Source organism: Platalea leucorodia, assembly GCF_965183815.1.
Source record: "Platalea leucorodia genome assembly, chromosome: 4".
Classification (NCBI taxonomy): domain Eukaryota; kingdom Metazoa; phylum Chordata; class Aves; order Pelecaniformes; family Threskiornithidae; genus Platalea; species Platalea leucorodia.
The window spans coordinates 70505389-70529577 of NC_138826.1; the positions used below are offsets into that span (position 1 = coordinate 70505389).

General features: G+C 57.8%; 4 protein-coding genes across 6 annotated transcripts; 3 read left to right on the plus strand and 1 right to left on the minus strand.

Moving 5' to 3' along the window:
* The first annotated feature begins 484 nt into the window (after positions 1-484).
* H1-0 (H1.0 linker histone) lies at positions 485-1444 on the plus strand. Its single transcript, XM_082310244.1, has one exon. The coding sequence runs from the start codon at positions 680-682 to the stop codon at positions 1256-1258; it is 579 nt and encodes a 192-aa protein (XP_082166370.1). The 5' UTR covers positions 485-679; the 3' UTR covers positions 1259-1444.
* A 1954-nt stretch (positions 1445-3398) lies between these two features.
* Positions 3399-8761, plus strand: GCAT (glycine C-acetyltransferase). Its single transcript, XM_082309708.1, has 9 exons — positions 3399-3614; positions 3695-3825; positions 4439-4540; positions 5058-5204; positions 5485-5639; positions 6686-6768; positions 7152-7323; positions 7742-7863; positions 8281-8761. The coding sequence occupies exons 1-9, from the start codon at positions 3410-3412 to the stop codon at positions 8430-8432; spliced, it is 1269 nt and encodes a 422-aa protein (XP_082165834.1). The 5' UTR covers positions 3399-3409; the 3' UTR covers positions 8433-8761.
* A 2699-nt stretch (positions 8762-11460) lies between these two features.
* Positions 11461-12849, minus strand: LOC309590261 (noggin-like; the record flags this gene model as incomplete). Its single annotated transcript, XM_082311368.1, has 1 exon — positions 11461-12849. Exon 1 carries the CDS (start codon positions 12226-12228, stop codon positions 11461-11463), a length of 768 nt encoding a protein of 255 aa, XP_082167494.1. The 5' UTR covers positions 12229-12849.
* Positions 12841-23979, plus strand: GALR3 (galanin receptor 3). Of its 3 annotated transcripts, XM_082311366.1 has the most exons (4): positions 12841-13541; positions 14846-15175; positions 15832-16749; positions 23523-23979. In XM_082311366.1, the coding sequence occupies exons 2-3, from the start codon at positions 14868-14870 to the stop codon at positions 16718-16720; spliced, it is 1197 nt and encodes a 398-aa protein (XP_082167492.1). In that variant the 5' UTR covers positions 12841-13541; positions 14846-14867; the 3' UTR covers positions 16721-16749; positions 23523-23979. The 3 variants fall into 3 exon arrangements, with proteins under 3 accessions (XP_082167492.1, XP_082167491.1, XP_082167493.1); XM_082311365.1 differs by lacking the exon at positions 23523-23979 and having other exon boundaries at positions 15832-17147; XM_082311367.1 differs by lacking the exons at positions 12841-13541; positions 23523-23979 and having other exon boundaries at positions 14727-15175; positions 15832-17147.
* The last annotated feature ends 210 nt before the right edge of the window (positions 23980-24189 follow it).

Consider the following 24189-nt stretch of genomic DNA (forward strand, 5'->3'; position numbering starts at 1 on the left):
TCTCCCTCTGTCACTCCTTGTGTCCCCCCCAAATGTCCCTCCCTGACCCCCAGCGTCCCTCCTAAGCGTCCCTCCACATGTCTTGATGTTGTACCAAGTGTCCCTGCCATGTCCCTCCCTGTCTCCCCAGTGTCCCCAAGCGCTCCCCAGTGTCCCCCCATGTCCCCTCCCAGTGTCCATCCTTGTCCCCACCCAGTGTCCCCCCCAGGTGCCCCTCCTTGTCCCGCTGTTGTCCCCTCCGGTGTCCTTCCCTGACCCTACCCAGCACCCCCCCAACGCTCCTCCTCGTCCCCCGCCGTCCCCACCCAGCGTCCCCTCCAAGGGCTCTTCCTCGTCCCCCCGTGTCCCTCCCCGTCCCAGCCCGGCGGGGTCGGGGCGTGGCGGGGGACACGCGGGGATACCGCCGGCGGGCGGGCGGGTGGCGCGCGCGGGGCAGTCCTCCCCGCGGTCCGCGCCGCGCCTTTAAAAGGGCGCCTGCGGCGGGCGCGGCGGCAGAGGCGGCGGCGGCGGGAACGGCGGCACCGGTACCGGCCCCGGCCCCGGCCCCGGCCCCGCTGCGGTTGTTACCCACCGCTCCTTTCCCAGCCTCTCCCCGCCCAGGGGCGGGGGTCCCGGGCCGGGCGGGCCAGGCTTCCCACCGTGAGGGGATAACGGGGCGTCGCGGGGCGAAGCGCTAACCATGACGGAGACCCCGGTCCCGGCCCCGGCTCCGGCCGCCAAGCCCAAGCGGGTCAGGGCGGCGCGGCGGCCGGCGGCCCACCCCACCTACTCGGACATGATCGCGGCGGCCATCCGGGCCGAGAAGAGCCGCGGCGGCTCCTCCCGCCAGTCCATCCAGAAGTACGTGAAGAGCCACTACAAGGTGGGCCAGCACGCCGACACCCAGATCAAGCTCTCCATTCGGCGCCTGCTCGCCGCCGGCGTCCTCAAGCAGACCAAAGGGGTCGGCGCCTCCGGCTCTTTCCGCCTGGCCAAGGCCGACAAGGCGAAGAAGTCCCTGGCCAGGAAGAGGAAGAAGGTGGCCAGGAAATCCACGTCGCCCCGGAAAGCGGCCAGGCCCAAGAAAGCCAAGTCGCCGGCAAAGAAGCCCAAATCTCCCGCCAGGAAAGCCAGGAAGAAGTCGAAGGCCAGCCCGAAGAAAGCCAAGAAGCCAAAGACTGTTAAGGCCAAGTCGCTGAAGGCGTCCAAGCCCAAGAAGGCAAAGCGGTCGAAACCCAAAGCCAAGTCCAGCGCCCGGAAATCACCCAAGAAGAAGTGAGAAGTCTAGAGGCGTTTCGGTACTCTCCCCATTGGTTTCTGTAAATAGCTTTTGCCTTTATTTTTACCCTTTTCTATTGCGTTTTATAAAGAAATTGATCTATTCCTGTCTGGAAATAGCTAAAACACAGCAGTTATCAAAAGAAAAAAGGAACATCTTTGGTATGGAGAGTTCCAGTTTTTAAGAGTTACTGGTCTGGGTTTTTATTTCAACGTCTCAGAAATTTCTCGCGTGTGTCTGTTGGTTTTTTTTTTAACACTGGGCTGCTTGTTGTGCGTTGGGAGTGATGGTGACTTTGTGTGTCTGTAGAGGCCATACAGGATTTCAATTCCGGATCCTGCCCCGGCTCCCAGGGGGTTGTGTGTTTGCTGGGGCCAGGCAAAGACTCTCCCTGTGTCGGAGGGGAAGCGGGAACACACGGCTGCGAGAGCCACAGCCTTCCCGGGAGGAGGAAAAGGGGCTCCCTGCTCCCTCCTCCACCACCCTGGCTCCCCACCACGGGGCCGAGGCGAGGTGTGCTGGGCTGCCGGGTGTGAGGTCTGGCGGGTGCTGGAGATGATAACCACCCGGCCGGCCGGGCAAGGGGGCTGCCCTGCAGAGCCGCCGCGGTGCAGCTGGGTGGTGGCAGGGACTTTTTGGGGCAGGGACGGGAGAGGATGGAGCTGGAGCGGGGCCAGGGTCTGTCCACATTTGCTTTGAAGGAGTTGGAGGTGTCCAGCAAGCGGGAAAGGGTTGATCCCCAGGGAGAAAGGACAAACACGGCTGTGAGCAGCTTTGCTCCCTGGGGAGGAAGGGGCCCGAGCACGGCAGCAGGCAGCCCTGCAGGCAGGCTGGGGTGGGCAGCCAGGGCAGGGTGAGGCAGGGCTGCTGGGCACAGCCCCGCTATCACCCTGGGGCTCTGGCTTTGTGCCCAGCAGGGGCTGGCATGGCTCCAGGGCCTGCCTGGCCCTGCCTGGCCCCTGCCAGAGCCCTCCCTGGCCAGGGCTGGGCGGTCCTGACGGCCAGGGCTGGCAGCAAGCCTGCGGGCCGGCCCTACTGCTCAGCAGGGTCGGAGCCTCGGGCAGGAGGTGCCTAATCCCCCTTGACTAGAGATGTCTAAACTCCGTGGATGTCGGGATCCCCAACCACCTGGGGCAGGAGCTCTGAAACCCCAGGGGCTGTGGGTGCCCAGTCCCCTTGGGCTTGCTGTGCCTAAATGTCATGGGCCCAGGGTCTTCACCCTCCCTCATCCATCGGCCTGATGATCCTAAATGATCCCGCTTGGGCAGGTGGTGCCTTAGCCTTTTAGCCACGGAGGATCCCAAATTGTGTAGTTCAGGGTACTGAAATCCTTGGCCTGGAGGCACCTAATCCCTTTGGGCTCTTGTTCCTAAGACCCTTGGACCAAAGGCTCCCAGACCACCTAGGCTGAAGACCTTAAAGCCCTTTCAAGAGTCTTGTGCCTAATCCTCCTGGACATGAGGATCTGGCCACTGGATTCCCCAGTCAGCTATAGTGGAGGATGGAGATGCCTGATCCAGCTGGACTCTTTGACTCTTTGTGCCTAAACCCCTTTGGCCAAAAGCACTCAAATTCCTTGGGCTCAGGTACCTAATCTGCTCCAGCTGCTCAGTCCTAAACCTCTCAGACCAAAGGATCCTTGGTCACCTCAGCTGGATGCACCCAAATCCTATAGACCCTTGGTTCATTACCCGCTGTGGTGGGCACCCATAAACCACCTAGGTGCGAGGATCCAAGTCACCTGTGCTGAGGACCCCAAATCCCTTAGGTGGGGGCACCTAATGCTCCTGGGCTTGTCGATCCTCAGGGTCTGTGATGGCTCCGAAACCCCTAGTACATGACCCCCCCTGCAGTTCCTAAATCCCATGGGTGAGGTTCCCCCAAATCCCTCAGACTCCAAGGATCCCAAACCACCTGGTTTTGGGGTGCCTAAACCCCTTAGGACAGAGCTTCCCCCCCCAAAAAAAGGGCGTGAAGACCTCCGAGAGAAGCTGCAGGGGCCCGGCGGGGAGGGGCGGGGGGCGGAGCCACGGCTCCTCCCCTAGCCCCGCCCCCCCCCCGCCGGCGAGGGGGCGGGGCCCCGGCAGCCAATGGCCATTGGCCGCCGGGGCCACGCCCCCTCGCCGGCAGGGGGCGGGGCGGAGCGGCGGGATGTGGCGCGGCGCGGCGGTGCGGGTGTTGCGGGGTTGCGGCGGGGCCGGGAGCCCCCGGGCCGCTTCGGGAACGGCGGCGGCTCAGCTCCGCCGGAGGCTGGAGAGCGAGTTGGAGGACATCCGAGGCGCCGGGACGTGGAAAAACGAGCGAGTCATCGCCTCCCGTCAAGGTCCCCACCTCCGCTTGGCGGGCGGCGGAGCCGGTGCGTACGGGGCGGCGGGGAGGGCTCTCGGCTTCTTTCCCCGGTGCGACGCCCGTGTCTCCCTCTTTCTCTTCCCGCAGGGATCCTCAACTTCTGCGCCAATAACTACCTGGGGCTCTCCAGCCACCCCGAGGTGATCCGTGCTGCCGTGGAGGCCCTGGAGAAGTTTGGCGCTGGGCTCAGCTCCGTTCGCTTCATCTGCGGTACCCAGGTACCGGGCACCGGGGCAGCATCCCCTGCTCCGGGGTAGCCTTTCTCAGGGGCTCTGCTCAGACTCCCGTCCTGGCACTCGCATGCGTGCGCTCTGCTGAGGTACCTGTGGCCAGGTGGAAGAAAAACCTGCTGAGTCCCCGCTAGCCAAAAATCTGGAAAAACACCAACTTAAACCATTACAACCCTTCAGAGAGCAAAGAAATGAAACAGCCCTCTGAATTCAGAAAATGAATCTCTTTTCCCCTCCCTTAAGGGTCAAAATTACAGCGAGCCTGACTTGAAACGGCTCTGTCAAACCCACCCCGGTTTATCCCCGCTGGAGCCCTTTCAGAGCCCTGGCTGGTTAAGTGCAAAGAAAACTCGGAGCTCCTCCCCCGTGGGTGGGGAGCTTGGAGTCTCCCTGCTGCGCTTTTGGTGTCCAAACCCATAACCGCATTTTAGGGCCATGTTTGCAAACGCTTTCTGAACACAACTAACTTCTCCCATGCGCACACACCTTTTCTGGATAAAACCTGGCTGTTCCCTCCCCTTGCAGTCAGTGTCTAACAGCAGCGGGCAAGCGAGAACTTGTGCTGCCCCACTGGTGACGCTCACTCCTCTCTTCTCTTTAGAGCATACACAAGGACCTGGAGGAGAAGATCGCACGTTTCCACCAGCGGGAAGACGCCATTCTCTATGCCAGCTGCTTTGATGCCAACGCTGGTATCTTTGAGGTTCGTAGGGCTTTTCCTTGTGTTGTGCCTGGAGGAGGGAGGTGACGGCAATGTGCCTGCCGTGCCTTCCAGAGGCTCCGATGTGAGCTCTGTGCCTTGATGACTGGTGGTGGAGAACCCTGACTTGATGCCCTTGGACTGGGGGAGCCACGTGGAGCTGTTTAATCAGCCCTCACCTCCCCCTTCCCCAGCTAGCTCCAGGTTTTGGGGAGGGCTTCCATTTCGTGGGAGGTCTGTACTCCCTCTTGAAGCGTAGGCAGGGGGAAGGGGCGATCCCCCAGGCCTGCTAGGGAAGGGGAGGGAGGTTTTGAGCTCAGAAGCCACAGGCAAGAGCCTGGCTGAAGGAAACTGGGGGATAAGGTGGCTGGGAAGGAAAGTGGAAAGTTTAGTGGTGCCAGAAGAGACATGGCAGCTGCAATCAAACACAGCCTTGTCCTCCACACTGAGAGATGCTGGAAGATCTCAGTGAGTTGGCACCCCAGAGCAAAGGATGATCCTTTCTGTTTGGCGCGGCCAGGCCCTGCTGACCCCGGAGGACGCGGTGCTGTCAGATGAGCTGAACCATGCCTCCATCATCGACGGGATCCGCCTGTGCAAGGCTAACAAGTACCGCTACAAGCACATGGACATGCAGGACCTGGAGGCCAAGCTGCAGGATGCACAGGTATGGAGGTCTGCTCCCACCCCAACGCGAGGGTGCTTGCTTAGCTGTGCTACCTGCACAGTAACCAGCCCCGAAGGGTGAGTTCTGCCTTTTCCCGTGCAATAGGTGTCGTTTTTGCCGATAGGCACAGGTAGGCATGGATAGGCAAGGTGGGGAAGCGGCTGGTTGCAATGCAGCCCCCCCATCTCAGTTAGATATATCCACTCCCTACAGGGGCTGGACTATGTCCCGGTCTCCTTTGCCATCTTCACCCCTGGGGATGCTGCTTTCCCTCCCATAGAAACATCGTCTGCGGCTGGTGGCCACCGACGGTGCCTTCTCCATGGATGGTGACATCGCACCCCTGAGGGAGATCTGCCAGCTGGCCCAGAAGTATGATGCCCTGGTCTTCATTGACGAATGCCATGCCACAGGCTTCCTGGGACCCAATGGCCGGTAAGTGGCCATTTCACCCCTGTTTCTCCCTCTCGACCCTAACTACCTCTGAAGCAAGGCCAAAGGTGCTGATGACCAGCAAGTTTTTATGTGGGGACTCCTGGAGCCACCGTTTCTTGAAGGCTTCACACCCCACCTTGGGGGCACCTGAGGGGATTGAAGGGAGGTACTTTAGCAATGACCTATCCCAAGGTGACAGCCGCCTCTGTAGTTCTGTAGTTGTACTGAGCTTTCTCAAATTTAAGTCTTCATAAGGAAGAAGTCATAGGATGGTCTGTTCGTCTTATAATCTTACTTCCTTGGGGCATGGTAGCCATCCTGTGAGTTGAGGCAGACCTTGTCACTCTGTCCCAGTGGGCTCTGTGCTCCCACCAGCTGCAAAAACAACTGTTTGACAGCACTGAGGTGTGTAAGTGCATAACGGCTTGAGGAAGAGGGAACGGTTACCGAGCGCTTCATGAGTTGTGCTAGTTTCAGTGTGAACCTGATGCTGTGGCCTACAACACTGTGTTTTAAGAGAGCCAACAGCTGGGTGGCCATGCCTCATCCTGCCTTTTTGGGCTGGAGGAGGTGAAGCTGCGGAGCACTTTTGCCCTGTCTGGTTGGTTCCACTAGTGTAGACCTTGACACGGGTGCTTTAGGCCTGTGTGCCTTTAGGGCAGGACATTGGTGACGTGCACAGCCCACCTCAGAGGACATCGGCTACTCTAGCCAGGCAACACATTGCGTGTGCAAGACCTACATTGACGGCTTCTGCTCTGTTTGGACTATTAAACTTCTTGCGGGAAGTTTGACCACTCTCCCATCTGTAAGGGATGAAGAACCCATGCTCTTACCTCGGGAGATCCCAGCTTAGCCTTTCTGCAGGAGAAGGGAAGGTCAACGCTTGGGCTGAACTACCACAGGGGGTTGTTCTTCCTTTGCCAGAAGGGGGGACACCAGAGACCTGGCTGGTGGCGCTTTGTTTCCCTTGAGTCATCAGGTGTAGAGCAGCTTCCCTGGTGTGTGCTGGCACAGCTGATAACATGACATTCCTTTTTCTACAGGGGTACCGATGAGCTCCTGGGAGTGATGGACAAAGTCACCATCATCAACTCCACCTTGGGAAAAGCTCTTGGAGGAGCTGCAGGTGAAGGCATTTTCCTGTCCAAGGCCCTCCATGCCCTAAAGAGCTCTACAGCATCGCTTTGATGTTTTCTTCCTCTGCCTAATGATAGAGCAACAAACGCATGTTGTCCTTTTCTACTGGTGGCATGAGGCTCAGTTTGGGACCCTGCTGCAGGGTCAGGGGAGGTCCTGCCATGTGCTTCTCCCACTGTCATCTTCCCTGTGCATTTGCCTTTGGAATCAAGGTGGAAACTCTTGGTAAAAGGCATCAGCTGTGATTTTTTTAGGCCTGGTTTGTAGTGCAATTCCTGCTGTAGGTGACAGGTTGGTTTTACCGAGGGCCCCCCCGCCCCCGAACATGTCACCCTGGGGTGCCTCATCCATTTCTCTTTCCTCCATCTGCAGGTGGGTACACAACTGGCCCCAAACCCCTCATCGATTTGCTCCGCCAGCGTTCCCGCCCGTACCTCTTCTCCAACAGCCTGCCCCCCGCCGTGGTGGGCTGTGCGTCCAAGGCTCTGGACCTGCTCATGGAGAGCAATGCCATTGCACAGTCCATGGCTGCCAAGACCCAACGGTGAGGGGGCCATACTGGGGTGGGAGCAGGGACAGAGGTTCATTAGGAGTAAGTTGTCCATGTGCGTTTATTCACTCCCCAGTGAGAGCCATGAAAGTAGTTTGTAAGTTATGGCCAGGGGGTGATCAGGGGAAACCACAGGATGTGCTGTGTTTATCAGACAGATGTGCAGGCAGATGTGTCACATCTGGATGCGCTGTGTGCTGGGACACACCTGTCCCTCAAGCAGCTGCAGTCCCAGGGAGCTGAGCAGGAAATGGCAGGAGGTCACTCCAAAAAGAGAGATCCCTTCCCTGCACAGGAGATGCACGGTGGAGCAGAACCACGCCCAGCCCTTGGTGGCCAGGGCTCCCAGGGGAAAGCAAGGCAGTGGTCCCCAAGGATGGGGTTTTACTCATCCTCTTGTTCTCTTCACCAGGTTCAGAAGCAAGATGATGGCAGCTGGCTTCACCATCTCGGGAAAAGACCACCCCATCTGTCCTGTCATGCTTGGGGATGCTCGGCTGGCTGCAGTGATGGCTGAGGACATGCTGAACAGAGGTGAACTGGGGAGGAGGGAGCTCTGGATGCAGACACATGCCCTGAGGGAAGGGACAGCTGGTGGTGGTGCCACCACCATCCCTCCTCCAGAGGATGTTCCTGCATGAAATCTGTTATTTCTGTACCCTCCAGCCGCAAATGTCCTCCTGGTCTCCCCCAGACGTTGCTGGCTTCACCTCCTTTCTCTGTTGGGGGGCTTTACATTAGCCCTCTTGTCCTGCCATGCTGGATGCCATCCCCATCACTGGCCCTAACCCTCATTTCCATGCTTGGGAGCAGATGCCACTTGAAAACCCTGAAGCCTGGAAATGGTTATTGAGAGGGGACGGAGGATCCAAAAGCCTTTCTATCACCCAGTATCACCTCAGCCTCCCTCCCTCCCAGCCAGCTCTGACTCTCCCTGCGTTTCCTCCCCAGGCATTTATGTCATTGGCTTCAGCTACCCCGTGGTCCCCAAGGGAAAGGCCCGGATCCGGGTCCAGATCTCAGCTGTGCACAGCGATGAGGACATCGACCGCTGCGTGGAAGCCTTCACCGAGGTGGGACGGAAACACGGAGCGCTGCCTTGAGGGGCCAGCAAACACCTCCTCCGGCACCCTCCCTGCCCACAACCAAGTGCCTGTGCTGGAGCAAAAGGCTTTAGCAGCATGCTGCCGAAAGCAGGACCGGTTCTCAAGGCATCACAGCCTGTGAGAGGCTGTGGCTGTTGCAGCGTGCTGGCAGCGGCACTGGCAACCAGCTCTTGTGTCATTAAAGGTGTCCTGCAGTGCAGCGGATATTTGTCCGGCTCTTGTTTTCTCATCCAGGAGCTGCAGCCCATCCCCATCCTCTCTCGCTGTGACTGGACTCTCTGCTGTGCCTTCCCTGAAGCCTCAGTCTGGGCGCTGAAGCGCTGCAGCTCCTGCTCTCTCCTGTCAATGGAAATGTAGCGTTGCTGGTATGCCCGAGGTTGCCCGCTTCCTCCGCGCTCTCCTGTGGGTCCAGCAGTGTCACCCCGGCAGATCTGCCCGCCGTAATTCCCCACCGAGGCAGGGGGTTTCCCAAGCCCTTGGCAACCTGTGCCACCGGCAGCTGGTTTGGGAAAGAGGACATGGGCCAGCTGAAGCTCCGGTGCTCCTTTCTCCCCTTCTCCCTCTCAGGTGTTGGGTGTGAGGCTTGCTTGGTCCTCAGGGCCAGCTCTAAAGCTTTGCCCATTGCTGCGGCACTCCCAAACCTGCCCTGGGAGCTGCATCTCGCCCCAGAGAGGTTGCCAGGCAGCAGGCAAGCTGAGGTGGCAGAGGCCAGCAGCTTGGCAAGAGGGCCTGTGTCTGCCTGGGGCGGAGGCCGGGGTCAGAGCAGGTGACTGAAACCTGTAATTTTCCTCCATCAGCTGCAATTTTCACACAGCAGAGAACACAGCAGGCTGGGATCTCTGGATTTGTTCTTCCAAGCTGTGCTGGGGTAGCAATTTAGTACTCAAGCAGGAACAAGTGGGTCCTGGGCGTCTCTCAGGATTGCTTTGTTTGCATTGGTTTTGCTCCAGATGAGAAATCACGTGTGTCCTGCTGTCTGCCTGTGTGCTGAACTGAGAAGCTGCCTGCAGCCCAGGGCAGACTCCAGCCAAAATGAGGCTGTGCTGTGCTTGGGTGCCAGAGCACTGGGTCATGTCAGCAAAGACCTGCTCCAAAAATGCTACCTGCCGTTAGGCAGTCAGGGAGCGAGCTATGGGGTGATAATGTGTCTGACCTGAATCAGAGCAAGTGCAGAAGAATACAGAAGTTAATCCAGGGTTGCAGCACTTTATGGGATGCAAAAGGCAGGGGAGAAACACATTTTCTATAGGGCTGCCACCGGACCTTGTTAGAGCACCTGGTAGTGTTTCTGTGTCATGATTTTATTTAATTTTCTGTCTCCGCAGGGCCCTGAGCTCAGCCTGCCGATAAAGTATGATATGGAGTTCCCTCTGTGTGGTGCCAGGCCCCTCTTATCAAAGGGCCATATTTTGGGAATGGAGAATGTAATGGGGAAATGGCAGGGGGTTGCGCTCAGGCCTCTTTTGCAACCTGGAAGAGATGAAGCTTCAGCCAGATGGGCTCGGGTACAGGGTGTTTAAGTCCCAAAACCAAATCACTGCTGTTCTGAGCCCGATGCATGTGCACCCCCTTGCTTCCCCCTACCTGCACACCTCCATTGCACACCTGTACCATGCTCCCCGCCTCCCTCCCTCCTGCTGGTCCCCAGCACAGGCCTCCCCCTCTCCCCTGGGCTTCTGCAGGCAGCCCTGCCGCTGTCTCTGCTCCACTCAGGGCAACCAACCCAAGCAGTTTAACCCTGCTCCAGCTTTCATGTCCTCCCTGAACGGGAGAGCAGTCGTACAGATGTCTTACTGCTCAGCCGCAGGTAAGAGCAGAAGCAGCCTCCCTCCCCTGCGATGCATGCACTTGTTCTTGCTTGCACGCATCTGCTCCCCGCTTCTCCTCCTCCTCCTCTCCTCACCTGATGCCCTGACCTCCCTCTCTCCTCTGTCTTTCCCAGGCCCCTTGGCAGCCAGCCCCCGCACTCCTGCTGCCTCTCTGCCTGCTTCAAGGCCGAGCTCTGCAGCAGACTGCGGTTTGCATGGCGATGCAGGGAGTGCTGGAGCCTGGGGAAGGCAGGAGGGTCAGACGATGGCACGCTGGAAATTAATAATGCAGCGCCCATCGACTGCAGGCACTGTGTTAATATTGCATTCCTAGGCAAAGCCTCCAGCTCTTTATTTCTTCAAGGCCTCCCAACCTAGGTCTGGTCTGCAGCTCTTTGCAGCTTTTAGCCCAGAAAGCAGAGGACTTTTTGCTGGGTGAGATGTAGAGGCAGATGCCACTTTTTGAGGATACAGTTCCCACCCTGGGCTCACCAACTCACCCCAGACCCCATACACTGCTCTACCAGGCTTCCCTTGAGGTCTCAAGCCGTCACCCTCTACACCATGTAGGATAGGTGCGGGATCCCTGTATCTCACCCGTTGTACCTCGAAGGAGGGGGCTGTCCTGTCCCATTTCCATACACACGCACTCCCACAGATGCTTCCAGCCCTGCATCCCTGCCCACCTCCCACTTCTTCCATCCTCGCCAGGCTGCCTCCCTGCAGTCCCAAACCTGCCGCCCTTTCTGCTGACACCCTCCAGCCCCTCTCCACACCGTCGTTTCCACCCTGAGCTGCAACCCACCTCCCTCCACCCCTTCCGCACCGGCATCCCTCTGCCCTTTCTCCCTGCTGCAGTCCTGCCCAGGCAGGCAGGGATGCCTCAGCTTGGACCGAGCCCGTTGGGGCTGATGCAAACAGGGTCTGAACCTGCCGCGGTCGGGTGCCGCGATTTTCCCGTCCTGCGTCCTTCACCAGAGACAAACACCACGCAAGAGCCCCCGCCAGCGCTAATGCCTCCCCACCTGGGGGCTTTGGCGAGAAACAGCAATGCCTGCGGCCGCTCCCGCTTCCTTCTGGTGGTTTATTTCTCCAGTTTGGGGACCCCCCCATCTCCCCAGCCCCGGGGGTGAGTCCAGGCGGCCGCTCGCCTCTTCAGGCTGTTTGGCTGCAGGAACAGGTGCCGGGGGGTCCCTCTGCAGCCCCCCGCAGCCCCCTCAGCGGCAGGAGCACTTGCAGGCGGCCACGACGGGGTAGGGGATCTGCCGCCAGGCGCACTGCGGGGGTCCGGGGCTCTGGGGCGCCCAGCAGTGCCAGGCCAGCAGCTTGATGTGGGTGAGCTGCGCGGGGCGGCAGGTCATGCCGGGGGGCCAGGAGCAGCCGGGGGTGCTGGTATCGCAGGCGGTGTGGCGCACCCAGCGGGGCCAGAAGACGGGTCCCAGATCGACCCAGGTGGAGGTGAGGCGGCAGGCGGCCCGCTCCACCAGCCACTGCCGCAGGCGGCGGGCCAGGGCCTCCGGCAGCTCGGGGGGCAGCCCCGGGCGAGGGGGCAGCAGGGCGGGCAGCTCCAGCCCCTCTGCCTCCCGCCACAGCTTGCGGCGGTAGCGCCCGGCCCCCTCCGCCAGGTCCCGGCTCAGGGACTCCAGGTTCTCCTCGGGGACGCTGCCGTTGCGGCCACGGGGCTCCTCGGCCGCCATCCAGAAGGGGTCAAAGGCTGAGCCCAGCAGCCGGCGCAGCCGCCCGGGCCGCAGGTGCCGGGGCTTGGGAGAGTAGCGGTAGTCCTCGGGGGAGAGCGAGAGGCTGTAGGGCCGCACCGGGGCCGAGGGGCGGCCGCGCAGCAGGTGGGCGGCAGGGTCAGCGGTGCTGGATGGCGGCGGCGGTGGCTCCTGGGGTTCCTCCGGTGGTGGCAGTGGGCCCACGGTGCCCAGTGGCAGCAGCAGGCAGAGGAGGAGCAGGAGGAGGCAGCCACGGCGGGATCCCTCCATGGCAAAGCGGCACTGCAGCGGGCTGTGCCGGGCTGTGGGCTCTCACTCCGCCGCATCCCCCGGGTTATCACCACGTCCCAAGGCACGGCCTTCCCCTTTTCCCTGGTTACAGCAGCTGATAGCGAGCTGGCGGGGACACCTCGCTCCTTCCCGCCAGAGGGGCAGGCAGGGAGGGGAGGATGCACCGTCCCTCCCGCCAGGCCGAGGGGTGCCCCCGACGAGGGGCATCGGGGCTGCCGTGGCGGGGAAGGGGCCAGCGCTGCCTCCTCCTCCTCCTCCACATCCTGCCCCATCATTGGAAGAGGTGTCCAGGACCTTCCCAGCGAAGGGCAGCCGGTGGCCTTTGGGTCTTGCCTGGAAAGGACCACCAAGCTGTACTTGGACTCAGTGCACCTGGAAGTCCACAGGGCACAGGTCCCGTTGCGGGGGTGGCCATGGTGGTGGGGCGGTGGGGCAGGAGGGCTGCTCCTGGACAGCAGTGAAGGAGCTGAACCTCTGGAGATGGCCTCCCTGGATGGTTGTCCTCCCTCCCCACGCTGCAGTGCCCCGGCAGTGCTGGTGGAGGGCAGACATGGGCTGGATGGAAACCAAAAGCTGCTTTCCGCTCCTTCCCTGGGTCAGACATTGTGGGAGAGACTTGATCTGCTCTGTGCTGTGCTACTAACAATTAATTAATAACAGCTAGTAATAGCAATTAATTGCTCATGCTCCAGAGGGTTTAGACCCATATCCCAAGGGTGGGGCAGGGGCCAGGCTCACTGTGGTGGGATATTCATATTCCCTGCAGGTGTTGGGTAACACATCCTGAACACCCAGCGTCGAGGGGTGCCTGCAAGGCCCGCTGGGGTCCATGGGACCCTGCCCCCTCCATCCACCCTCTCCCACCGGAGAGCAGCAGGCTTTTTCTCTGCTGCCCCCTCCTCACTGGTGCGGGGAGCAGCTGAGTCTACAGGAAGGCTGGGCAGAGAGGAGTTAACTCCAAACCCAACCTCAGGGATAGGGGAGAAAAAAAACAAACCAGAGATCAATGGATCAGCAGCAAAAGCAGAGGGAGGGAAAGGGGGAGACAGAGAGAGAGAGAGAGAGCAGAGGAGCTCTAGAAGGAGACAGCCGTGTGTGCAAGCCAGAAGAAGAGAGAGCAGAGGTGGCAGAGGTGGCAGCAGGCAGGGGAGGCAGCGGAGCACCGGGCAGGGGTGACGGCGCTGCCCAGACGAACTCTCTGGTCACCCGCATCCTTCTCGCCACTGCTGCCCGGGCTGGACCAGGGGTCTCCCCCAAGCAAGCGGCGAAGCTGCAGGCCCTTCCTTACAGAGGTGAGTGCCGGCTTCCCAAGCAAAGGGCAGCCTCGGGCTCCCTAAGCAGGGACACGACAGTGCCCAGAAATGTCCCGCTGCCTATGTGTGAGTGTGTGCCCAGAGGGTGACCGGGGTCCAGGGCGACCGGGGTCCACAGGGCCAAGATGGAGGAGCCAGATAGATAGTTACCAGTAGGACAGAGGGGACCACAGAGCCAGAGAAGCACGGGCAACCTTTCGGTGCATTACAGAGAGGCTGATAGGAAGGAGAAGCGGTGTGAGCTGAAGGATGAGGGACCATGGGGCAAAGGAGCTTGCATGACCCAAACAGTTAATTGCATGTCAGCAGTTGCTAGATAACAGTGTCTTTCCCTCTTGGTTGCTGCTCAGTGAAGGACAATTTGTTCTAATGATAGCACAACACAGGGAAAGGTTCGTTAGGAGACAGGCTGTTGTTGCTCCCCCCCTGAGCGCAGGGCTGGAGGAAGTTTTGCAGCAAATCACAATACCTTGAGCTGCAGTAATAATTACACTCCTTCACAATGAGCATCGTGTTGTGCTTCAGGCGGCTCCAAGGTCTCCCCCATCCTCTCGTAGCCACCACCATCCAGCCTTTGACCACCTCTCAGCATCAGGAAGAGCTGCCCCAAGTCACCTCTCCTCTGCAGAGCATAACTGCTGCAAAGGGAGCAAGGGGCAGCCAGCTCCAGGGTGGAGGTGGTCCCAGCTGAAGGAGCTCCCTTGAGGCAGGAGCGTGGCAGGGTGCTGCTGCTGCGGGGTGTCATCCAGGCATTAGGTCCCTGCTGCCAGAGGTGGCACAGCCCCGGGATGAGGGTGCCAGAACCACCCACAGTCCCTATGGCCTCGCGTCCCTCGCTGAGCCCTGTTGAACACCAGCCAGGATTTAGGCTTGCCAAAGCAAGCAATCCCAAGAGGTTTAGCGGCTTTGGGATTGTAGGAGGAATGTAGGGGAGGCCAGGCGGCAGAGCAGGGGGGCCTTCAGGGAGCTGGGAGCACAGGAGCTGCCGTGGTGGGGACGTGAATGCGGGCAGGAGAAAGGGGCTTCAGCTCCACTCAAGCCAGGCAGATGTGGGCTGACTAATCCCAACAGCATTCTTGCCAGTGACATCACGAGGACCTCGATGTCATCATTTAACTAGGTGGTTGGGATTGGCATCTCTGGGAGAAATGTGAGCATCAGACAAAGGCCAGGATCAGGCATCTTAGGGCCAGAGCTCTGGTGGCCACTGTGGTCAACACCAAGCAGCACCCGCTTACCTATGGCCATGCACAGGTGCTGTGTCTCCCTTTCCCCCCTCACAGGTCCCTGCAGTCAGATGGGGAGATGCCGGGAGGCTGGAACACCTCCTCTGACAGCCCGGAGCTGCGAGCCGCAGGGATTATCGTGCCCATCGTCTTCTCCGTCATCTTCCTCCTGGGCACCGTGGGGAATGGGCTGGTGCTGGCCGTGCTGCTGCGGAACAACCAAGTCAAGTACAATACCACCAACCTCTTCATCCTTAACCTGGCCATGGCTGACCTGTGCTTCATCGTCTGCTGCGTCCCCTTCCAGGCCACCATTTACACCCTGGATGGGTGGCTCTTTGGGGCCTTTGCCTGCAAGGCTGTGCATTTCCTGATCTACCTCACCATGTACGCCAGCAGCTTCACCTTGGCTGCCGTCTCTGTTGACAGGCAAGCGTCGTCTCCCCCTTGAGTCCCTCAGCTCAGGGACAACCTGCTTGCCACCCTTGAGCTAAGGGGTGGGAGAAAGGCCAGTCCTTACCCTGTTGAGTGTCCTGTAAGGAGCAGGTAGGGTCTCCCCAGAGGGAAGGCCAGCAGAGCCAGCCTCCCTGTCTCCCCGTGCCCTCTTCCAGCACCAAGCCAAGCTCTTGGCCTGGTTACCCAGCCCTCACTTAGGAAGGAGTAGTGCAGGCACATGCTGAGGTTTGACGTCTGCCACGCAAAACCAAGAACAGCAAAACCCCAGGGCAGCAATGCAGCGGAGGGGAAAGAGAGAGCCCTCTGGGTCCTGCTCCTGTCCTTCTCTTCCCTGGTTCAAGAGGCATGCTGCTTGCCTTTCCTGAGCTAGCACAGCAGAGTGGGCAACGGAGATCCCAGACCAACTGTTGGGATGACCCTGATCTCTATGTGAATTCACCGTAACACTCCCAACCAAGAGGTGGAGAGGGATGGCTGCGTGTGTGTGGGGGGTGCACAGATGGCAGCTCCACGGGGCAGGAGGGCAACAAGGTGTCATCTCACCCATGTTCTGTTTGGTCTCTCCTTCTCCGTCCCCTCCTTGCCAGGTACCTGGCCATTCGCTATCCGCTGAAGTCCCGGGATCTCCGTACCTCCCGAAACGCAGGAGTGGCCATCGTAGCGATCTGGTCGCTGTCGCTGCTCTTCGCAGGGCCTTACCTCAGTTACTACCACATTGTCCATTACCACAGGGTGCCCATCTGCGTCCCCATCTGGGAGGACCAGCGCCGAAAGATTCTGGACATCTTTACATTTGTCTTTGGATACCTCCTGCCTGTGATTGTGGTGAGCCTGGCATACGCCAGGACCATCAAGTTCCTGTGGACCTCCGTAGACCCCATAGAAAGGATCTCAGAGTCCCGGAAGGCCAAGTGTAAAGTCACCAAGATGATTGTGGCTGTGGCCATCCTGTTCTGCCTCTGCTGGCTGCCCCATCACCTGGTCATCCTGTGCTTCTGGTTTGGCCACTTCCCCTTCAACCAAGCCACTTACGCTTGCCGCCTGGCTTCCCACTGCCTTTCATACGCCAACTCCTGCCTCAACCCCATTGTCTATGCCCTCATCTCCAAGCATTTCCGCAAGCGTTTCAAGCAGGTCTTCACTTGCCTCTTCTTCCAAACCAAGACCAGGAAGAAGAAGGAGAGAGTTGGAAAGAAAGTCCACATGGTCAGTGTGGGTAAAGGTTTCGCCAACAGCACCAGAGGTTTCTATGGAGGCAACACTGAGGTGACCCAGGTTCCAGAGGAGAACACCAGGAAGAGGGACCCTGGAGGTGCCAGTCATGATGCCAGAGCACGGACTCACCAGCTACAAGATGCCATGGTCTTTGTGCAGAAGGAGCTGCTGGAGGAGGAAAGGTTGGCAACAGCTGGCCATCCCCTAGCCATGACCCGTCCAAGAGGAACTGAGGAGTTTCTGACTGTTCATTACAGATGAGCAAAGTGAAGAAGCCTGTTTTCCGGCCTGTGAGTAACCACTCCATTCCCAAATGGGCAGAATAACGGGCAGAGGGGAATGGACACAGCAGAGCCACCGAAACCTCCTGTGGCAATGGTTAACCCATTGTCCCCACTCACCTCCACTCACTGGCCCACAGCATTCATATAGGAATGGCACAATCCACCCACACAAATGCAGAGTGGAGGGACATGTTAATGTGATGCCAAGCAACCTGGGTGGCATTCCTTCAACAGGTTTTGAGGCCTCCATTTCCCAGCTTCCTAACTTGCTAATTTTGTGCAGCACCTTGACACTCTAAGAGGGAGACAACCAAAATGAAAAAATCCTGGTAGGAAATCCAAGCTGTTAAAGGCACATCAGAGCATGGGTGGGAAGGGTGGAGAGAGTGCATGGGGACCTGAGTGTCAATAGGGGTCTGGCAGCCTCTCTCCCTGGCAGGGCTGGGGTGCTGTGCCCAGCCCCAAGTGGTAAAACACTGTCCCTTGCCCATATGTCCTTTTCCCATGGTCCAGGGGCAGCCCTAGCCCACCTCCATCCCTTTCCCTAGCCCCTGCATCTGGATCAGAGCACCTTTGCCACACTGTCTCACGTGCAAGGAAGTCAGCTGCCCGTGCCAATAGCTTGATGATGCAAACACTGCCGCAGTCACTAGTCATACTCAAATGATTTATGCCACAGCAGGTGAAGATTAGAAAGGCTTGTGTGCTGACACCTCTGTGTGCCTCCCCCTGCACCTGTGGCTTCTCTGAAGGTCAAGGAGGAAAGGAACATCTGTCCAGTCTCTTCCCTCCACCCTGCCCCACCAGAAGTACTCGCTGGAGGATATTCCCCAGAGCTCTGTCCCACCTGGCTTTAGCTCTTGCAAGCAGATCCTGCAGGACACTGTCCGACTTCCTAATGCTGCTTGCAGTTCAGAAATATTTCCTGATTGCCATCCCCAGTTCTTCCTAAACAAACCTAGTAACTCCTCCTTCCACCACGTTGTTCAGACTGATCCACCCCTTTGCTTACTTTCTGTTTGCCCTTTGCAAATTCCAGATGGATTGCTGCCTCCTCTTCGACCTTTGCTTGCTACTCAGTTTCATCCCTTCATTCTGGGGCTGAAGGACCTGTTGCTCTCTGAGCAGTGACATTATTCATTGATATTAGCCCTGTGTGTGTGGTTTACTGACTTGGCCAGACAGGTTTTTCTGCATGATGGTGGTGATTGATTGTGAGTGAATTGATGGCTGTCACCAAAGCAGAATAAAGTAGCTAAGCTGCAAAATGAGCTGTGGAGCCAGGTGACAGTTGTGGTGAGGCGAAGGAGAAAGAAACAGACCCATGTGCACTTAGTTCAATCCTATATCTCTTCAGTGCCCCTTTCTACCTGATGGAGAGGGTTTCTAAGAGAGCGTGAGGCCAACACTGCACAGTGGGTTGGGACATCTTCCAGAACAGCCACTGCTGTGGGATTGCTGTGGGACCCATGTCTGCCTGGGAGCAGAACTTTCCCCTGCTCTGTCTCCTGCTGCCTCGACCACCTGTGGAGGAACCTTTGGCTCTGGTAGCAGCTCAACGACACCTCGCAGCGGGGCCAAGCATCCCCCCGGCCTGACCAGAGGAAGGATGGGAAGTGCCCTGGGGATGGCATGGTGGGACAAAAATCACGTTCACCAGAAGGTTCTGGAATTTCTCCCCTGCTTGACCTGAATAAACCCTAGTAATTTCCTTCGCCTGCCACATTTGCTGTGTGCTGGATACGATCTCTGCCTGGCGCAGGACTCTGCAGTTTGGGCTGGAGGCGGCGGAGGCTGTACAAGCCATCTGACCACAGTCTGGTGCTCCCGAGTCACTAGCAGGGCATCATTTGTTTTATTTGACTCTGCAGACGACGCAGAAGTGTACAAAAGAAGCAAAGCTGAGGGTTTTAAGATGGATCCAGCACTGCTGGTGTTCAAGAGAAAGTCGTAGGAGAGGGAGAGACAGAAGCAGAGAGAGGGAAAAGGAGGGATGGTGAGAGGACAGATGGGGGGCAATATAAATGATAAATGTGTGGTGGGAGCCATCCACAGGGACAGAAAACAGCAGTGAGAAGGCAGAGCGAAGTGAGGGGCTAGAATCAGAGGGCAGAAGGGAGGAGGAGGGAGCATGAGGGAGGCGGGAAGCAACGTGCTGGCAAAGCACCCACATTTTGGCAGGAGCCTTCTCCCCACCCCAGCAGCGTCATGCTGCTCCTGGTCTCAGGTGAGCATCACTCGGCTGTGTTGTACCCCAGCCCCACTGCAGCTTTCTCCAGCATATTTCTGCATCGTCAGGCTGCTGGAGAAGCCCAGAAAAACACCACCCAAGCAAGGCCTTTGGTCATTCTAGCGCACATAGGTGGGAGCCAGTGGGATTTGCATTGCTGCAATGCCGTGATTTGCCACGGTGCCTGGCAGAGCTAGGCCCAGGCACGTGGCTGACTTCACGCAGCTCTGGTTTTGTCACGTAGTCATGACACGGGTGGAGAGGGGAGAGGAACCGAGCAGGGTACTCGGCTTCCCCGGTGTGCCAAGTCCACATGCCACAGATAATCACAGACACCTGAGGCCATCATCTTCAGGGATGAGACAGCTTCGCCGTGGGAACACAAACTCTGTGATGCCACCTGGCTTGTGAGTGCAAGCGGAACAGATCATGCTTCTTTTGCCAGCACGGGCGTGGCCCCTGAGCATCAGTCCTGTGGCTTGTGAGCTTTTGGTGATGCTGTAGGACAAGCCCAGGAAGAAGCCCTAGGAAGGGGATAAAGACAAGTCACCTGAGAGACTGGGAGGGGGGAAAGGGACTGCTTTTGCTGGCCAGGCAAGCCCTGAGGAAGGGAAAGGGACCAGCCCGTGGAAGGACCTCCATGGTGAGAGGTGAGGGAGAAATCTCCATTAGCATCACACGTCCTGACTGCAGGGGCTTTGCTTTCCTCTGGGAGAGACCAGAATCATCAAGCCCACATCTTATCCCCACTGAGACAGTTTTCTGTTGGCAGCAAAAGAGATGAGGTTGCTCATTCAGATGCATTAAACCGAGCTCAAGCCCCACAGAGCTCCTCAGCAACCTCCTCCGTAATCCTGCAGCCAGGACTGGGATGCCTCAGCTGTAAATCATCAGACCTGCCACTGTCCCCGCTCAACATTTACAGTAAACTTTACATGATTGCAACAGCCCTCCTTTTCCTTAATTACATATGGCATTTAATTAGTGCTGTGTGGCTCCTGAGCGTGTAACTCTTAACATGAAGCAGATCTTCACCCATAATGCCCTAAAAGCAGGTGAAAGAGGGACAGCTTGGCAGAAAGTGTTTAGTGAAAGCAGTGACATTGTGGGACACTCCAGACTTCCATGCTAAAGCTGGGAAACAGTTACAGATCATCATGGCAGCAGTAGGTTTCAGAGTGAACACGTTTGCCCTGAATGAGGCAGATCATTCCCCTTCTGTGGTAGTTCACTTCCGCCAGCCCCACTGCCCACAGCCAGCATGTGCATGGAGATATCCCTCCTGGCAAAGACCTACAGGCTGACTTTCCAGGTGGAGACGCAAGGACTGGGTCTCCGTAGCCTGGAAATCTGCAGGGACCACACTGCTCACTTTCTAGCTAATTAAAACAGCGAGGGAGCTAACGCTGGGGAGCCCCAGCTGGCAGAGAGGAGCCATTTACTGCCAGCCCACCGATTGCCAACGTGAGCCTGCGGTAAATGCGCAGTTGTTGGAGGCTGTGCAGCCCCATCGGTGGTGTCCTGAGCCTTGCACAGGCTGCGGAAGCCACCGGTGTCCCCAGGCATGGTGGGACCTCGGCAAGGCAGCTGGAGGCTGTGTCCAAACAAAGGGTTTTTGGCCCCATCCTTGCCCTTCGACACTCTCAGTGCTGTAGACGTTGTACAGCAGGGATGGAGGACGTCAGGCAGCAAGGGCCTTGCAGAGCTGTGGTGTGTGTGAGCGGAGCCATGAGCCCCCCCCCCCTTATTTCTCTTCTCTTTCTGTCCCCAGCTTCTGCTTGTGTAAATCCTCCCTTACTGCTTTGCCCTGCCTGCTCTTAAAATTCCCAGGCAATGTGGTATTTCTAACCCTCGCTGAAGCTGTTGCACGCCTCGCTAGATCTCAGCTCCAAGGACACCCCTTTCTCTGCGTGGAGGCCAGCTGAAGCGCTGCACTGGGAATTATTTTTCTTTTTCCATTCAAGTGTTTGATGTTGCTCTCTGCACCATGAGCCTCCCTCGTCTGCTATCCCTGTTTCTGATTTCTCTGGCTCCCTTCCTCTGTGGTGGCTGCCACTCCCGTGTAGCCGATGCCTTTTGGCAATATGTCCAGCATGCTTCGCCTACCTTCCCGGGGATGGCTAGTCCTGAAGCTGCCCTTTGCATGCAATGCTGTGGCTGGTGGCTAGCTCGCATGGCTGCAAGCAGCCTCCAGGTAACACAAATATCTGCATCGTTTCTGGGGTGAGGCCCCACTTCACAGCCCAAAGCATCAGAGGGAGAAGGGAATGGCGGTCGGGAGCCGTGATGCAGCACAGCCGGATGCTGCCTCTTCTTGCCCACTTGCAGCCGGGCTGTTGCTTGCCCCTGATCCTGCTCCTCCTGGTCCTGGCTTGCAAAAGGAGTGGATCAGGTCAGGACTGACTGGTGCACGTTGGGGTGAAGCCTACATAAAACAGGACAGAGAAGACATGGAGAAAACCTGGGGGAGAAGGTGCATTTAGCATGGCAAGCATCTGCAAGCCCTGGCTCCCATCCCAAAGCTCTGCCTGGTATTAAGGCCCAGTTTTGGGAAGCACATGAGTGGGCAGGGCAGATGCTGAGCCTGGCTTGGGGAGGCTCTGGAGCCAGGGGGGAATTCCTGTCTGCCCAGTAACAGCGTACACACTCCAACTGGTTTCACAACTCAAAGGTAGAGGTGAAGAAAAGGTGTCATGTCCTTGATGTAGAGCTGGGTTTAATTAAAACTGAAGGAGCTTGATTGCTGCTTTCCACGCAGCCTCCCCTCCAGACTGATTAGCATTCTGCAGTCTCCGCTCCCAGCTTCTCGCCTTAATTAATGACTCCTTTCTTACATTTTCTTTCCTACTTGTCATCACTTGGGCTGACGAGCTTGGCTTTAACCCTGCAGAGGCCGGTTTGCCACACCCACGGAGCGCAGCCACGCCAGGAGCTGGCATGGGGCAGAGGGACCAGGAGAGGCAAGGGCTGGTCAGGGCTTTTCAGCTAGGGGTTGGCACCAGCTCCCCTGCAAGCCAGGCATAGCTACCCGCTGCAGAGCAACTTTTAGTCCTGGCAGTTGTGTGCCAGTTCTGGTGCCCGGGCATCTCCCCAGTGTGCGTGCCATGAGCCTGATGCTGCTGGGAGGTGTCAGACCCAGGTACGAAGAAACTCACGTGCAAATCTGGCAGCCCTGGTGGATGTTTCCCTGTCTGCAGACACATGGGGCTGGGGGAGGCAGGAGGCCAGGGGAAGCTGTTACAAGGACGGCTCCTAATTCCTTGGCAGAGCAACGGGCTCAAGCGCTGCCCTTGGGCTCGAGGGAACTGCACCTTGTACAAACGCTCTGCAAACAGCCAGGACAGCACTGCAAATGCACCTCCCGGCAAGACAGCCTTGCCGGCCAGAGACATAGCGGTGTAATAGGGGTGGCCAGGGCACGTAGCACTATTAACTACAGGGAATTCTGCTTATTTGCTTTTGGGTTTAGCTGCTGGTTCCTAATCCATGGCCAGCCTTAGCAGGTTGCCAGCTGATTATTTTAATTCTTCCAACGACCACGTGCTCTCTTTCCCTCTCAGAGCTTTCAGAAAAGCCCAGAGGAATGCTATTTGCCATATCTCCTTTATCAGCTTCCTAATCAAAACTGCTGGCTCTTCCACCTAGTTGCCCCATGGGCCCTGAGCTGCCCAGGGTTGCTCTCCCACGCTGGCCAGGCACTGTGCACGAAGAAGGCATCATTCTGCAAGTACCTTCCCATGACAGAGGAGATCTGTCTTGCTCACAGAACGATCGGAGGAAGCAGATGAAAGAGTGGGAGGTTTGCCAGAGATGTTTCATGGGGCTTCTTTAGCAGGCTAGATGATAATTACAATGATGGATTTGGAGTCTGCTGGAAAGGCAAAGGTGGAGAAAGTAATGGAGTTCAGATGTTGGCTCGATACCCTGGAGTTTAATTATTTCAGCTGCTGAAGAGTGGAACAGATTCTTGATATTTGCACATACTGCAGTGTGCACTTTGCATTCACTTGCATGGGTGAGTGGCCGCTTCAGAGAAGGCCTCTTGCTTAAAATAACATCCATGCAGCTTTGTTGGGAGGCTTTGTTCAGCACCGTTGCTTCTGCTGTGGGTCCTTGGCGAGACACAAGCAGGTTTTCAGTCTTCACTTGCTTGGATGAGCCAGTTCCTCAACCTGGCTCGTTTTGGATGCATCTGACAGCACAGCAGCAGCTGCAGAGCCGGGGAGGTTGCTGCTGGGTTCGGTGGCTGGGGGTTCAGCACATCACTGCAGAGCCGTGCTCTGACTGAGGAGGGGAAATGGAGGGTATTTGGAGGCCAGGCAGCGGTGAGGGGGAAGCAGGGCCCTGGGTCAAGTCCTGGTTGCCAGAGCGTGCTGGCAGCCTGACACCACGGCCCCAAGGAAGAGGATGCACGACCACTCAGGAAGGGACCCAGAAGGTGTGTTTGATGGTGTAGCACAAGAAAAACGAGGAGATTGGACTGAGTTTCATGGCTAAATAAATAGAAGAGGGAAACCTGTGCTGTTGTTTTCATTCTTTGTTTCTGCAGCGGACATCTCTGGGATATGCAGAAAGCTGGCACCAGCCTCACACCTATGAGCTGTGCAGGGAAATCTGTGGCCCAGGATGCAAGGGCAGGGGGAAAAGCTGCTGGGAGAGACCAAAGACTCTAGGCCAGGAGCAGCAGAAAAAGCAAACAGTGCCAGTGAACAGCTCTTGGCACAGCGTGAAGCCGCACTCTCATCCTCCCCTGGAACCATTTCTTTCCTTCTTTCCCTCCCCAGCACCTAACTGTCTTTTGAGATACAGCTGCTGAGCACAGCAGGGTAGTCAAGGCTTTGGCATGACCAGCTGACACAGAGAAACCTAAAACTTTTTTCAGCCCAGTGCCAAACACATGACACGGCTCTCAGCAGCCCAGTGCTTCAGCGCTGAGGCAGGAAAGCAGAACTGACTGTGGTGATTCCTATACGATGCTTTTTTTCCCCCCTGAAAACCAGATCTCCTGTTCTCCTTCTTATCCGGTGTTATCACTAAAGCAGTGGCAAAACTTCTTAGAAGCCCGCTTATTTTATTTGCCTGAGCTCATTGTACCAGTCTCCAGGGGACTGCCAGCGCTGCCTCACCTTCCATGGAGGGAGCAGTGCTGCGAAAGAGGCAAGACGAACGCTCGGCTGGCTGCAGGACCTGCACCTTTCTTCTCCGAGCATACAGTC

Excerpts from the sequence above, each read along its gene's own strand:
- H1-0 (XM_082310244.1), top strand. The coding sequence starts at position 680 with ATGACGGAGACCCCGGTCCCGGCCCCGGCTCCGGCCGCCAAGCCCAAG.
- GCAT (XM_082309708.1), top strand. The coding sequence starts at position 3,410 with ATGTGGCGCGGCGCGGCGGTGCGGGTGTTGCGGGGTTGCGGCGGGGCC. Across the intron at positions 4,541-5,057 it reads CCAACGCTGGTATCTTTGAG|GCCCTGCTGACCCCGGAGGA; the intron begins GTTCGTAGGGCT and ends TGGCGCGGCCAG. Across the intron at positions 7,864-8,280 it reads TGAGGACATGCTGAACAGAG|GCATTTATGTCATTGGCTTC; the intron begins GTGAACTGGGGA and ends TTTCCTCCCCAG.
- GALR3 (XM_082311366.1), top strand. The coding sequence starts at position 14,868 with ATGCCGGGAGGCTGGAACACCTCCTCTGACAGCCCGGAGCTGCGAGCC. Across the intron at positions 15,176-15,831 it reads TTCCTGATCTACCTCACCAT|GTACCTGGCCATTCGCTATC; the intron begins GTACGCCAGCAG and ends CCTCCTTGCCAG.